The 14,937-nt window shown below is 43.5% G+C and overlaps 1 protein-coding gene across 7 annotated transcripts in view; it reads left to right on the top strand.

Annotated features, from left to right (window-relative positions):
• The first annotated feature begins 690 nt into the window (after positions 1-690).
• sorcs1 (sortilin-related VPS10 domain containing receptor 1) overlaps positions 691-14,937 on the top strand; it is a 163,740-nt gene continuing 149,493 nt past the window's right edge. For all 7 annotated transcript variants that reach the window (XM_008422146.3, XM_081611723.1, XM_081611718.1 and 4 more), the window contains exon 1: positions 691-1,398. In XM_008422146.3, the coding sequence (XP_008420368.2) occupies positions 817-1,398 (582 nt within the window). In that variant the 5' untranslated portion in view covers positions 691-816. The remainder of the gene's footprint in view (positions 1,399-14,937) is intronic.

Genomic DNA, 14,937 nt, shown 5'->3' with positions numbered 1-14,937 from the left:
AATAATGTAAAACTGTGTTTTTACCTGAGTTTTTCCTTCCACTTAACTTCCCATCAATATTCTTGAATGCAGAAGTCTGTGGACACTCCGCTTCTTGTCTTTTTGACCCTTCCTGACCAGATGGATGTCAATATGAACTGAAACCATAATGTTGTGCTGTTGGATAGATGAGAAACATTCCTGATTAAAAATATTAAGTTTAATGTGAAATAAAAATGTTCTGATTAAGTGAATTTAACATTTTCATTCGCTGTAAACAAAATAGATCAAAACAAATGAAGACTAGAAATACATCACTAAGTATAATTTTATCTTTTAATATATATTGAAATGAATAACTAAATCTTCACACATCGGTTCTTATCTAAACTGTCCTATTATCTTATTCCATTTGCAGAAATTAGAAGATCTACTTCCTCAGGAGGAAGGTTAACAAGCTGCAACGGGGGAGATAAATAAATAATTAGAACAATTACCAAAAATAGCTCTAATAAAATGTGAAGGAAAAAAGTGAGGCAGAGAAAATGTGAGAGTTGAAGCTCGACCATGTGGTGGAAACAGCAGATCTGAGGCAGACAGACGCAACATTGTTCTCCATCTAGTGGATGCAGCTCCGCCCTCTGCGCGCGCGCGGGGCTTCATTTCATCAAATCCTTCAACTTGGACCACTTAGGCTCAGCCGCACTTTGGACTCCGCCGCATTTGGCTCCAACGCCGCAACTTGCAGCAGTTTCTCTTCCACATCGAGCTCAGAACCTCGTCCGGAGAGGCAGAGAAAACTCCCAGCATCCGCTGCATCCCGTTCTGCCCCCAGCGATGGAGACGGAGGTCAGGTTCTGCCCAAAGTGGCACGGTGCGCTCCGGTTCGGGCTCTTCCTCCTCCTGCCCGGCTTGCTTGGCGTCGCCGAGGCTGAGATAACCTGCAGGTCATGCCGGGATGGGAATATGTGGCGCGGCGCGCAGGAATTACTGCTGAGGGTTGAAACAAGTGGTCCCGCTGCCGGGGCAAAGGGGGAAGTTTTGGGGAGCGGAGACCGGACCGGGAGGGTCCCCTGCGAGCCGGGCCCCGCTGGATGCGCTCCAGACCGGGGGCAGCTGAGGCGGGAGCGGATTACAGACAGCGGGAAAGTTTCCCAACACAAGGACGGTGTTGGTTCGACTCCACGGCGCTTCAGGAGGGACAGTGGCGGGGATGCAGTCAGATCAGCCCCGGCAGAGGGAGCGACGGCGGCGGCGGCGGCGGCGGCGTGGCGCAGAGCGGCGCGCTGGAGCGGAGAGGAGCGCAGAGCGGCCGGCGCGCGGCAGGAGGAGTTAAAGCTCAACAGCTCCACGTTCGCCCTGACCGGGGACTCATCCCACAACCAGGCCATGGTGCACTGGTCCGGCCACAACAGCAGCGTAAGTCACACACCTGCGCTGGTTGACATGCGTGTGCGTGCGTGACAGCGTGCGTGAGAGCGAGCGTGTGAGTAAGAGCGAGTCCAGCGGACTAACTCAACTTCTTTAATTAAAATGTCACGTCTTAGTGAGGACATCAGCCGCCTGACCGCGGACAGATCATTAGTCAGGATTAAATCTGGACGCTGGAGATGAGGAGCGGATCCCTGAACTCCTGCATCCTGAGCCGAGCTGAGCTGAAGTGAGGCTGGAGCTGCAGGCGGGATTTTCAGGTCGCTGTGCAGGTTGTGGGAGAGGTGAGGCTTTTTCAGCTTCTGCTCTCCGGAGCCAGAGTTTCTGACAGCCCGCTGGACTTCAGGGCAGGAGGAGCAGCAGCTCTGCCGAAGTTATAGGTCAGAGGTCAGACTCCACCTTTAGGACTATTGTGAGAGCTTGAATCCAAATGAAACATGAAAGAGATTCCAACCAAAAGCTCTAGTTGAGAAACATTTTGAATTATTGATCAGAATTTTGCTCGGATTGTCTTTTATTTTATTATTTAGAAATATTCATGTTAAAAATATTTTTCAGACTTTTTTTCTGAAATTTACAGATGAAAAAAAACATTTTTAATTAGAAATTTAAATAATATTTTTGAATTGTCTGAAGAAGAAGAAAAAAAACTGTAAAAAGCTAAAGTTTATGTCTTCAGTGGTCTATAGTTAATCACATTTAGTCAAAAAACACACATACACATAGTGTTTCATTGTGTTAATGTTTTTAACTCGTTAGATGCAGCTGAATGGCGGTACCAGTCAGGTTCTGGTTTCCCTTCAGGTCTGTTCAGCCTTTTCTCTGCTCTGCTGCTGGATTCGTGTAAAGCAGGTCAGATGTACAAACTGGCCTTTATGCTTTATTTTTATTCCCTCTTCAGAGATGAGAAATGAAGTGAGAGGAGGGAAAAAGTTTTTCCTGCTCTAAAACCTTTTCAGGGTGACCTTCTCTTCCAAAAGCTTCAACTTAATGAGACGAGCTGGAATGGAAACACGTGGAAACAGAACAAACTGAGAGACGAATTTATGTTTGACTGTTAGAATCACTGTTGAGTAAAATATATCACCACCAAGCAGATAGTCAACATGTGAATAGGAATATCAAATATGCAGAAAAAATATCAATTATACAAAAATCTATAGGATGAAGCTTAAAAGTCTTAATTCAAAAATATCTAAACTATGCATGTTTTATTCATAAACAAACAGAAAAAACAATGTGCAGTGATATTTGCACTATAATTTGAATGATTGAATCTGAAATTAAAGCTGGTTAATAAAGTGACACTTTTACTCTATTAAGGCATAAAATAAGCCCTTTACACATACTGAGTATAAATATTGTTCCCTGAGTTACACATGAGTTTTAAATGATTTACTTATAAATAACGTAAGTTTAGTGTTCGGTCAGAATAAAAGATTCATTCTGACCTGCAGAACCTGGGAACCGTCAGTTTGATTGTCATGAATTGATCCCATTTCAGGGATGAGTTGTGATTCTCTGTTAAATTTTCATATCAACTTTGATGCCGAGGTCAAAATTGTCTTTCATTAGTAAAGATGAATGCAGATACTGTAGCATCTGAGTAGATGATTTCCCAACAGGCCAAATTGTCCACCAAGTGGAAAACATTTAATAATCCATAAAACCTCAGAGAAACAAATCTGAACATCTCAATATGTGGGTAATTATGTATTTCCCATAGTGACATTTTGTAGCACAATCAAGTAACAACATTACCTTCAGTTGTTATGAAACTGCTGCACATGTCAAACACAGCTTCATCATGGCCGACCCTTAAAATTGGCCGCTGTCTCTTTAAGAACCTCCTACGCTTTCTGCCACGCCTTCTGAGTTCAGCAGACTCAACTCCATCAGGTGTTTGCTGATTGCTGCTGCCGCTAGTCTGATGGAGCTGTGGGGGCGGAGCTTTGCAGGAAGAGGTGACGCATCGTATGGCAAACATGAAGGCACCTCTGAATGGCTGAAACAGGAAGTTCAAGGATTTCTCAAGCATTATTAAATGAGTTACAGCAACACTCCAGGTACATTTTTATGAGGAAATTGTGCAACAATTTGTTTTGTTAGCTAACAGTTGGACTTTGTGGAGCGTGGAATAACTCTGAATTTACTGGAGCACATTCAACAGTTGAAGAAGAAAAACAAATTTGTCAAATTGTTTTGAGTTTGGAGGCAGTGAAACGTGAGAAATCCTCCCGTCTTGTTGCTTCGGTTTTATTGTGAAGTAAATAAACTGTTGGAGCTTCAGAAGGAAACTGATTATCTATAGAAACAAACAGTCAATATCACATTTTTCTCTTTTTAATTCCATCAATATTTTTTTCTTGTGCACAAATCTGAAAGCAGCCATACAGTTAGATCTGTTTGGTAAAACAATAATGAGCTGCTGTTCCCCGACCTGGACGGATGAGATAACAGGAAAGACCCGACATGAAGCAGGCGGCGCCGTAGCTGCAGCGGGTAAACAGGCGTGTTGGTCTGAGCTGCTGGATAAACAAGGCGGCGCGGCGCTGAAGTGAGAGCGATGCAGATAAGGGCCGCCGTGCTCTTAATATTTAACCTCCCAAGCGTTTACAAAGCTCTCGTCTCTGAGCCGACCCGCGTCACTGCAAGCCTGTTTGGTTGCATGTAATTATGACTCATGAAAAATTGGCCACAGGAGTGAAATCAGCTGCGTACCGTGAACAGACAGAAACAGAAGCATTGTGAGCAGAAACACGCACCAGAGCCGCTGAATGGAGAATTCTGCTTTCAGTAAATCACAGCAATATGACAATTTAATAGGATTTGGCCTGTCAGCCCTGCTCTGCCTGTTTTATCTTCATTTATGTTTGGCGAGGAGAAATGTTTTAAATGCTGTTGCTCTTCACTCTCCACAGCTTATTTAAGGTGCTTCATGTGTTTACAACCTGAGTTTAATGTTATAAATCACAGCTGCTGTATTTAAAGAGCATATTAATAATTTGATTTCTTTTGTTTAATGCTCTTCTCTGTGCCACGGTGCAGAGGAACAAGCCAGAACCTGTTGTGTGTTGCCGTGTAGGTGGACAGCGCAGCGTCGCAGGATGGAGCGGAAACATCCAAAGATCACGTCCTTGTGCTGCAGAAAGTGTTTCTAGAATCAAGAAAAGACTCGTTAGCTGTCAGATCTGTCACTGTGAGACTGGAGCCGTTTGATGAATGTCTGTAAATCAGAGAAAAGATGGAAAATAGTGTGATTTACTGCAGATGTTGTCAGGTTACAGATTCATACAGTTTTGCAATGATAACTTATAAGATTTGTGTATTTTTTTTTATACAGTGAAGGTCAGAAGTTTACATATGCTCATCAGTGGCATGAATATCATTTTGGAGTTTTTGTATTTGAGCATCTGTTTCCTCAGAGACACGACTCTGAACAGGCTTCTGGCTTCATTCTGCCGGATTGTATGACTGCTCTAAAAAATCCTTCAAGACTGTAGAGCTTCACTGGCTGTCCTGGCGTTCCTGTTTCATACGAGTTAATAGGGCTGATGTCAGCAGTGTTTCACTGTTGACTCTCCAGATCCATTTGAAAACCAGTTTGGGAACATTGTCCTGCTGCATCAGCTAACAGGCTAACAGAGAAACGTCACAACACAAGTCGGTTCATTGTTCATGGCCATAATCCGTCTCTTCCAAACATAAATCTGCGCCAAGTTGCCAAATAACTCGGTTTTTGTCTCTTCAGCCATTTGTGACTGGCCATGACGAAACCAGGTCCGAGTCTCTCTGAAGCGTTTTCAGGTATTTACAGATTAGGAAATATTGGATTCGAAACTTCTTAATGATGTCAAACACGCAGAATTACAAAACTATTTAAAGACCAGTTGAATGTTGGGACTCTGCAAACGAGATTAGTGAGAAAACAGACCTCAGATTCTCCCTGATGCTCATCTACGTTACATGGCATTAATCCCACCGCCCAGCATCCCCTGTCTGCTGGTTGGACTGGGAAGATGTCCGGCTGCCAGTGTCAGCTTCAGGGTGTTCATATTGGTGGCTTTTCTTCCTTGGTTAATATGACTTCATCAGGCATCGCTGCAGCAGCTTCTACTTTAAAACAAGTTCTAGTTCTATGTTGTTCCTGAATATCCTAACCAGGAAGTGTATGGGGGCTGCACAGTGGCGCAGTTGGTAGAGCTGTAGCCTTGCAGCAAGAAGGTTCTGGGTTCGATTCCCGGTCTTTCTGCATGGAGTCTCCATGTTCTCCCTGTGCATGTGCATGGTGGGTTTTCTCCCTGTGCATGTGCATGGTGGGTTTTCTCCAGGTACTCCGGTTTCCTCCCACAGTCCAAAAACATGACTGTCAGGTTAACTGGCCTCTCCAAATTGCCCCTAGGTGTGAGTGTGTGTGTGCATGGTTGTGTCTCTGTGTTGCCCTGCGACAGACTGGCGACCTGTCCAGGGTGACCCCGCTTCTCGCCCGGCACGCTAGCTGGAGAGGCAGCAGCACCTCCTGACCCCACTGAGGGACAAGGGTGAAAGAAAATGGATGGATGGATGGAAGTGTATGGATAAATTTACCTCCTTTAAATCAGACAAAAAACAGGCAAATACAACTAAAACTGTTAATCAGAAGAAAACAACACAGATTTGCATCAGAAACAACTCTTGGATCTCTGCTACATGAAATGTGTCAGAGTAGAGCAACCAGACGACCTCTTCACCGAGCGCAGGGAGCCGAGCAGCTTCCTGTGGTGCTTTTACTCCTCACTTTTTAAAATAAGCAGCATGAAAGCTGGTAACCAAAAAAATCCTAATATTTTTCTTTTTCCTGCTGATGAAACAGACAGAGACTAATGGAACAAATATCTGCTGCCTTCATGTTCCTGGCAGGAACGTCGTGGAAAAAAAGGTTACAGGTAAAGAGCACTCTCATCCAGGGAGCTGTGGCATATTGCTCAGATGGATGTAAGGCATGCAGGGGACCGCATTATTTACATTATGAAATGTCAGGCATTAAGTACTTCAGCCTGTCACTCAGAAGGATTGGAACTGACGTATTGTCTGTCAGGAGAAGTTTCAGCTCCTGCAGACATGCAGCAACCTGCACTGGAAGGAGTCCAATAGAAGCAATTAGAAGCAGAGATATCAGAAAATGATGCTCAGCGGCAGCAGCGTGGCGTTTGGATTTGTAATGCACAAACAGACGCAAAATATCACAAGAGCTCGTGACAGATTAATGAGGTGTGGGTCACATGACGGCCTCCGAAGGGGGCGAGAAATATGCTGCCTCAGTCACAGTCTCACACGTCTGCCTGCGCCGGGGAGGGAATCTATATTTGCATCCCCACAACCATGGCAACGCCCCGCTTCCTCCAAACCCAAATTCAGTTTCATCACCGCTCCAGGAAACGTGATCATAATCCGACCGGAGAGGCCGAGTTCAGTTCGTCTGAAAACTGCTTCACTTTGCAACGAATCCAACTGACAGGGACGTTTCACTGAGGAGCCGCTGGGTGCTATAAAAACATCAAATTCCACAGAAAAATAATGTTATATGTGACTTTATTAATTACATATAGTACGTGAATATATTAATATATTATATTAATATGTACATTTACATTACATATTCATATTTTATTTATATTAATATGTAAATGTATCAAATTTTTCACTATATTTTAGTTGATTTATTTCTAGCAGGGTTTTTACCCTCAGTAGGTTCAGAAAGCCGAGTCATGTGACAGCGATGCAGCAAAGGATTGTGGGGAATCTAACTGAGAAGCAGTGGTTTAGTCGGAGGTGTGGTCATTTAAAAATATATATAATAAGTGTGCTGTGGTGGTGCAGGGGCAAAGCATGACCCACGCACTGAGGCCTTGGTCCTTGTGGCGGTGGTCGCAGGTTCGATTCCCGACCTGGTGACATTCGCCACATGTCTTTCCTGTCTCTCATTACCCTCCTTCCTGTCAAACTAAGAAAGAAAGGCCACTAGAGCCAACAAAACCTTTAAAAATATATATAATGTACATAATATTAGTTGTCGGCCGTAACAGGAATATTAATAGCAGATATCAATGACCACATTCAATCTGTATCATTACATTTGGTGTGTGAATTAATAAAATATGCAGTTTTAAGTGTTTGCATGCAGCTGTGGTCTCTAACGCCTGCCTGGCTGCTCAGACGTTACATGTTTGAATCATTATTGTGCTGCGTTTCTCACACGGCTCCGTTTGCTGCCTGCTTCTTTCAGCCTGATGTTTCCTCTCCACTGTCGCCTTGTACTTTCTGAGGATCAGGGATTGGTGCAAAGTGACTGACTCTGATAGGAACCGTTCCACCAGCTGCATCCTGAATCTGACTGACTTGTTTTATTCGGTTTGGGTTTGATTTTAATCTGACCACATTTTGATGAGCCTCAATGAATCAGAATTTGTTTTAATGGTTCTTGTACAGCACAATATTAAGTCTGAGGACTCTGAAGCGACTTCAATCAGTCATGTAGCTCACACTGATGGTGGCGAGCTACATTGTAGCCACAGCTGCCCGGGGCAGTGAGGCTACCGTCCATCCGCCCCACCAGCAGCAGGCGTGGCGGTGGGGGTTCTGACCCAGAGACTCAGCAGCAAAGTGACTGAGAGGAGCAGAGAGGGGGGCTCGTCCGGCACCCTGCAGGCTGCCGGCCTCCTCAGCTGCTGCTGCTCCTGCAACGTCCAGAAACTTCATTAGCATCAAGTAGCTTGGATCAGATTTTGACGTTTTGTAAAGGGACGAGTTCAACTGGCTTGTTGACATCATGGCTAAAATCAGGATTTATTTGGTGTTAAAGTCAAAGTTTAACTGATGTCTGGGTTGAGTTTTGCTGTTAAATAGAAGCTGAACTGTTTGTATTTTAGCTTGAATAAGAAATGACATGAGCTCAGTCTGATCGTTTCTCAGCTACAGGCTGCACCCAGCAGAACCTCCTAAGCATCTATTTCCTTTTGTTTTTACACTTTTATTACAGATTGTTTGTCATTTTGTCATCATCATCTGCAGCGAGTTCTACTGAGGGCCTTTACTGCCGCAGCAGTTTCTCCAATGTCAAATATCCAATTTCCAATATCACACCTAAAATATAATCAGGTTTTAAAACCAGCAAATGAAGTTCAGTTGTTGTAAATTTGGCTATTTATGGAAATCAATAACATCTTTGTCTGAACTTTATATGACCTTTTCTAGCCGTGTTAATCAGAACAAATCAATAGTTCAGTTTGATGGGAAATTGGAAAAACAAGTCTTAGTTAATGTTTGTGTTTAACCAGCTGGCTGCAGTAAATGTTCTGACCGAACCCAGAACGATCATTTGGACCCAAACCAGGAGGTGGAAACATGACAGCAGCAGAACTCTGGAAGAACTGATTACATTTGCACAGTTATTCGAAGTAGGGATGTTTTTATGGTCCTTCATTTCTCTCATAAATTCACAGGATGAGCTGTGTCATGGCTGCTCTTTGTTTCTGGACCTGTTTGTTGTTTCTGGACCCGTTTGTTGTTTCTGGACACAAAATGAATCGACTGAGGAGGATTGAGGGAAGGTGGGTCCATCCTGCCTCCTGCAGGACAGATGAGAGGCAAACCGGGAGCTGAGCGGAGAACACCGTCTCCATCTGGACCTAGAACGGTCCACAAGCGTCTCTGAGGACAGAGATGTTTGGGTTTTCTTCCTGGACCCGTCAGCCAGATCTCTGTGTTAATGACCTGATCTGGATAGAAACTGATTCTCCATGTGGAGGTGAAGTGAAATGTAGTCATTGAGTAACTTTAAGACCCAAATGCGGAGTCAGACTCAGGAGCCGCTCTGGTAGCAACCAGCAGGAACCTGAGATCATTTGAAATGCAGAGCAGGAAGATCCCAGCAGGAGGTCCAGAAACATGAGACTCCAGAGAACCGAGAACAATCAGCTCAGGGATAACAGAGATGATTACAGCCGAGGAAACCAGCAGCAGTTTCAGCTGCTTTAATATTACACATTATCACAAGAATAGAAGAAATATTAAACATGACGCAGGAGAGGTTGAGGAGCAGCACAGAGGAGACCGCAGTGACAAACAGGACTAAATTATGAGATATTCACCTTGTAAAAGCAAGACTTCATTTCCAGCTAAACGTATGTTTTTTTATTTAATATGATGCTGAGGAGTTAAATTCAGAAAAACCCATCTGCTAAATTGAAGGCTGCAGTTGTGACCTGATTATTATCATGATGAGATCCAGTGATGATCAATTTTCTCTCAAAAAACTATCAGCAAAGGTAATGAGAGCCTGAAAATGACCTGCCACCGAGCGAATGAAACGAGAGCAAATCAATCAGCGACTTTAACCGACTTCATGCCCATCAAGGATTTTAATATTTATGTTGCTCTGTAAAATATATTTCATTGCTTTGTTGCTATTTTCCAAATTTCTACTGAAACATTTTTAATATTTGTCTTTCATAGAAAACATAATTCTGGACAATGAGCCTGTAATTCTGATCAATCAGATCAATCAGATCAAAATACAAAAAATGTCAATCAGATGTTATGAAAATGGAAACCAAAGCAAAAAATCACTAAACCAGTTTAATTAAAATAATACATATAACATGTGGAGTGTTTTATAAAATATGAAGAAAAAAGCAATAAATAATAAAAATGATATAATCCTGCAGGGAATATAATATAATGTAGATTAATAGATAAAACATAAAATCACATTTAATTTAAAAATAGCAGCAAATACATATAAAAAGGAAAATGTGTGGGACCTAATCACGAGCCTTGAGGAACTTTATGAAACATTTTTGATATCCAGTCATTTCCTGTCTGAATTATGAGCTGAATAACTTAAAGATTCCAGTCAAAGCCTGTTTCTGTACTTTGTTTAGACCCCAAACCTGATAATCATCAGAGGTTGTGAATAACGTGTGTTAACTTAAAAACAAACTTCTTTCAAAAGAGAAAAGGTCAAATAGTTCTGGGATCATCAGAGGTCATTAATTATGTTTAAGGCAAAGCTAAACTTAAAAGGTAAAAATGCATTAAACACATTGTGAATCTAATTCAGTCTGTTTTGTTTCAGGAACAGTAATAAAACCGTAAAATGTGAATGTTAAGTACTTGTCAGGTTATGGATGCATCAGCTCTAATAGAAAACCTTTAATTGTAGATATTCTCTATTTTAAATGAATTTAAGCCTCACATGGTGGCTCTGCTGCATCATTCTACAAATGTAAATGTCACCAGTTGAGCTGGATCTGGTTTGTATTTCCTGATGATTTCCTTTCGCTGCCTCCTGTGTTGAGTCTCTTTCAGCTCACTAACATGCACCTTGTGTCTTGGCCACGCTCCTCCCGCGTCGTGCTGCAATTACAATGCTGGCTTCCAAATCAGGTTGTGAACATCCAATTTTAATGTGAGCCGAGTCTAATCTGTGTGCTTTCAGACCTGTTAGTTAGCACATCCTGCTGAGAGGAGAGACTTAAGCAAACGAGCAGAAAAGACACGTTGAAGCGGCGGCGCTGTGTGGGCTAAGCGACCCTTCGGGTGCCTGGGAGTGATCGGGATGCTGTCACGCTCCGATGAGCCGCGTTTACTCGCCGTCAGGCTGCGGAGAGGCTCCGGGTCCCTCTGTCTTCATAGGAGCAAACATCCCCAGTGACTCCCACACAAATAACTCCTTATTTCCCTCGCTGTGTGCTTGCATGCTGTTAAACTCTCTGCTGTCGTCTCTTGGCTGAAGCTAAACATTTTTAAAGGTTCTATTATCAGACACTCCCATGCGAGGCTTCACATTTGCAGACTTTATTTAAGCACACACACCAGCAGACCCAAACGTCCTGCCAGCAGAACCGCTCTGATTGCTCCTGCCATTCTTTGGTTTTCAATGATCCAACAAGCTCCGTTTCCTTTTTGTGTTCTTTCCTTTGCAGTCGACTCAATTTATGACCTCGTCAATTTGCAGCAAGTAGGCAGGAGGAGAAAAATCAGCCTCACCGGTTTGTTCAGGCAGCACCGAGCTTCCAGGATCACTTCCTGCTTCTGGTTGTCAGTAACTGTGGAACCTGGAATCTGTTTAGGCTACAAGACAGTTTTTTTAAAGCTGTTGCAGTAACACAGCAGGAGCCAGAGGGTGAAGCTGTTTTACACGAATCTCTTGGACAAATTTCCCTAATTTTACATGAATATTTTGATTAGATTCATCGACGGGCACCGATCTGCAGCTTTACCTTTAATTTCGTCTTTTTGCATCTTTTTCCGTCCGTCCGTCCGTCCGTCTGTCCATCCATCCATCCATCCATCCATCCATCCATCCATCCATCCATCCATCCATCCATCCATCCATCCATCCATCCATCCATCCATCCATCCATCCATCATATTGCAGAGGTCCAGACTTCTCTCTCTCCAACCAGCTGGACAGGAACGATCCTGACCAGATGCTCAAGCCGCCTCCCCTCTGCTGGCTCCTCTCGATGTGGAGAAGCAGTGACTCTGAATGCCTCCCAGACGGCTGAGCTTTGACCTGTACAGGAGAACCCAGACAGCCTGTGGGCGAAGGCCATCTCAGCCTCTGGATTGACCGGCTCACGGTCCGTATCACTGCAGACGCAGCACCAATCCACCCGTCAATCTCCCAGTCCGTTTTGCCTCATTCGTGATCAAGACCCCACGATATTTAAACTCCTCCACTTTGGGCAGAACCTCAACCCACAGAAGGCACTCAATCCTTTTCAGTCTGTAGAGGATGGTCTCAGATTTGAAGGTGCCGATTTTCATCCATCTGCTTCAAAACAGACTCCCGACACCTCGGCTGTGGTTATGAACAGAATCTGGGACAAAGCACAACTTTGGCAGAGTCCAGCTCTCCCTAGAAATGAGTCTGACTTACTGCCGGCGATGCAGACAAAGGCCTGACACTGGTTATACCAGGACCTAACAGCCCATACCAAGGGACCTGGTACCCATGAATGACCCCTGACGGACGCGGCTGACCTTTTCCAAGTCAACCAAACACAAACGGGTCGGCTGGGGTCCCGTGCGGCCTCCAGGACCCTGCTGGGGTGCAAAGCTCTGAAACCTGAAAGTTTTTCTCCATCCAAGCAGAGTTCAGCCAACTTGTCAAACCACCACATTGCTGCACTTTGAGTTCAATTACTGCCTCACACATGCTGACAGTTTGCTGATAACCTTTCAGTTCATGTCTGACCACATGACAGTTACCAAAGAGAGGCAGATAAAAACCATGCGACTGCGGCTTAAAGCCATAGGACTTACTTTCAGGAAAATTACAACACGTCAGATGGAGGCAGACATAGCGCTGTAGCAGATGTGGTTACATAAAGGTGACGGACAAACAAGAATAAATCTGCTTCCTCCTGCTTTTGGTCTTTGTACTTTTTAAATTGATCAAATTCTGGCAAACCTTGGAAAGTATGCAAAAAGTTTCTCATATAACAGAAACCAAGAAATCACTGTAGTGGTTTTAGAAAGTGAATCTGAAATGGGTGAAAAGAAAACCACACGCCTTTTTACAGTTTCTATAAAAACAAAAAACTATTGTAACAAAATTAGGTTTTATCCCCAGGCTGTTAGCTTGTAGCTGTTAGCTTTAGCGACAGAGGAGAGCCGCTGCTCCGCCACATCGAGAGGCATCTGGTTTTATGGGGCGACGTTTCTCTGGTTAGTCTGGAGGAGCTGGAGTAGCTGGAGGCTGCAGAGAGGAAGACGATGGATGGAAAAACTAGGAACAACATAAAAGGAACTGATTTACACATAAATCTGACCTTTAACCCTGATCATTTCTACTCATAATATGTGGGGATCATTTTGGAGGTTTTACTTGAAGGTTTTAGATTCCACTATTGAGTTTTATCAGATTAAAACGTTGTTTTGCCTTTCAAACATATTGATTATCATGTAAAACTCTATGGACCCAGTTTTAGCCTCACCCACTAAACCACAGTCCATCCTTCAGCTGCTCTTTGATTCTATCACATTATTGGCTTTTCTACATAAAAAATGACCAGAATTATTTTCCACTATCAGATTTCTATACTTTATGTACTTTATTCTGAAATGTGAAATTAAAACTCTGGACCATTCCTGTAGTTGGTGAAGGTATTTACTGCCTGAATGTTTTTGAGCTTCATGAAAACATTTATGAAAAGATGTTTCTTCTTTGTGGTTCAGCACTTTAATCCTTCATAAAAGCAGGTAACAGCCTGTGAGGCCGAGCTTCAGCCTTGTGTGTCCATGTGATGCACTAATATCTCCCCACAAACATCCACACTCTGATTTTCTGCTGTGGTATTACTACCTCATTGCCCTCGGCTGTGATTGACACTTTGATGTGAATGATGGTGAAGGAAGTAATGTGGTTAGAGAAGCTCTCTACGCTATTAGGAAGGCATTGATGCAAGGCTTAGAGGCTGAGCTGAGAGGTGAAGCAAATCCACAGAGCAGATATCTGAAAACATTTAAACACCACATGGACGGTGTTAAGTAAGAGCAAGCAGTTAAGAATGACGCAGAAATGCTTTGATTTGTGGGACAGAGTTTAGCTGATGCTCTCTGGCTGCAGACTTTCAGTTTGAGGCATGAGGATTCAATTACTGGCCATGGTGTTTATGTTATCTGCCTTCTTTGAAAGCCGTTCCCCCGATGTAGCGATTCAGATTGACAGGAGTGATTCCTGCAGCTGTTTCAAGGACACCACAGGTTCTTTTCCCCATCTCGCACGTTGATCTGCTGCAGAATTGCACGGGACATTTCGGAGGCACAAATTGGATCCTGGGCAATCTGTAAACCAGTGGAATGTGTCTGAAAGTGAAGATGAAAAAGGTCTTTTCAAGAGCCTGCAGCACTTTGACTGAGAGAGCCACACGAGACGGCCGGTCAAGTTAATTGACCAAGTCTGATCAAACACGGAGACATAGAGTGGTGGAAATGGCTCAGAGAGAACTTGACTAAATGAGCAAGTAAAACAAATTCAAGGAAACTTTTTGACAAATGCAGGATCTTGCTTGACAAGCAGCTTTTTTCTCCCCTGACTTTGTGTTGCCCACTCACACGCCGACATGATGCAGACCAGAACGCTTTGTGTTCAAAAGCAAAACCTACAGAGGGCTTTTTTTCTCCTTTCCTCAGCCTTTCAGAAAAACCCACACACTTCCTGCGCTGCATGCAAAAATGACCCAACATTACAATAAATGTTTTAACGAGTCAGATTCGCTCTGGGATTCATTATGATCAATAACTTTCCGCTTCTTGTACAAATGCTGCTACGTTAGAAAAAGCATAACTCAATGCTCTGCTTTTGATGACTTCGTGTCTCGCTCAGGATTGAAGTTTACAAAGTGTTTCTGTTCCTCTTGTCTGCCAGGGATCATCATCATGCTGGATGCAAAGTGTGTGTTGCGCCTGTAAGTGTGTGTTGTTGTTAATGGCTGCAGCTCCAGACGACGTCTTCTCTGAAAAGCCTCAGTTTAGGAC

Source organism: Poecilia reticulata, chromosome 1 (assembly GCF_904066995.2).
Source record: "Poecilia reticulata chromosome 1, P_reticulata-male-v2, whole genome shotgun sequence".
NCBI lineage: Eukaryota > Metazoa > Chordata > Actinopteri > Cyprinodontiformes > Poeciliidae > Poecilia > Poecilia reticulata.
This window is presented reverse-complemented; position numbering and strand designations above follow the sequence as displayed.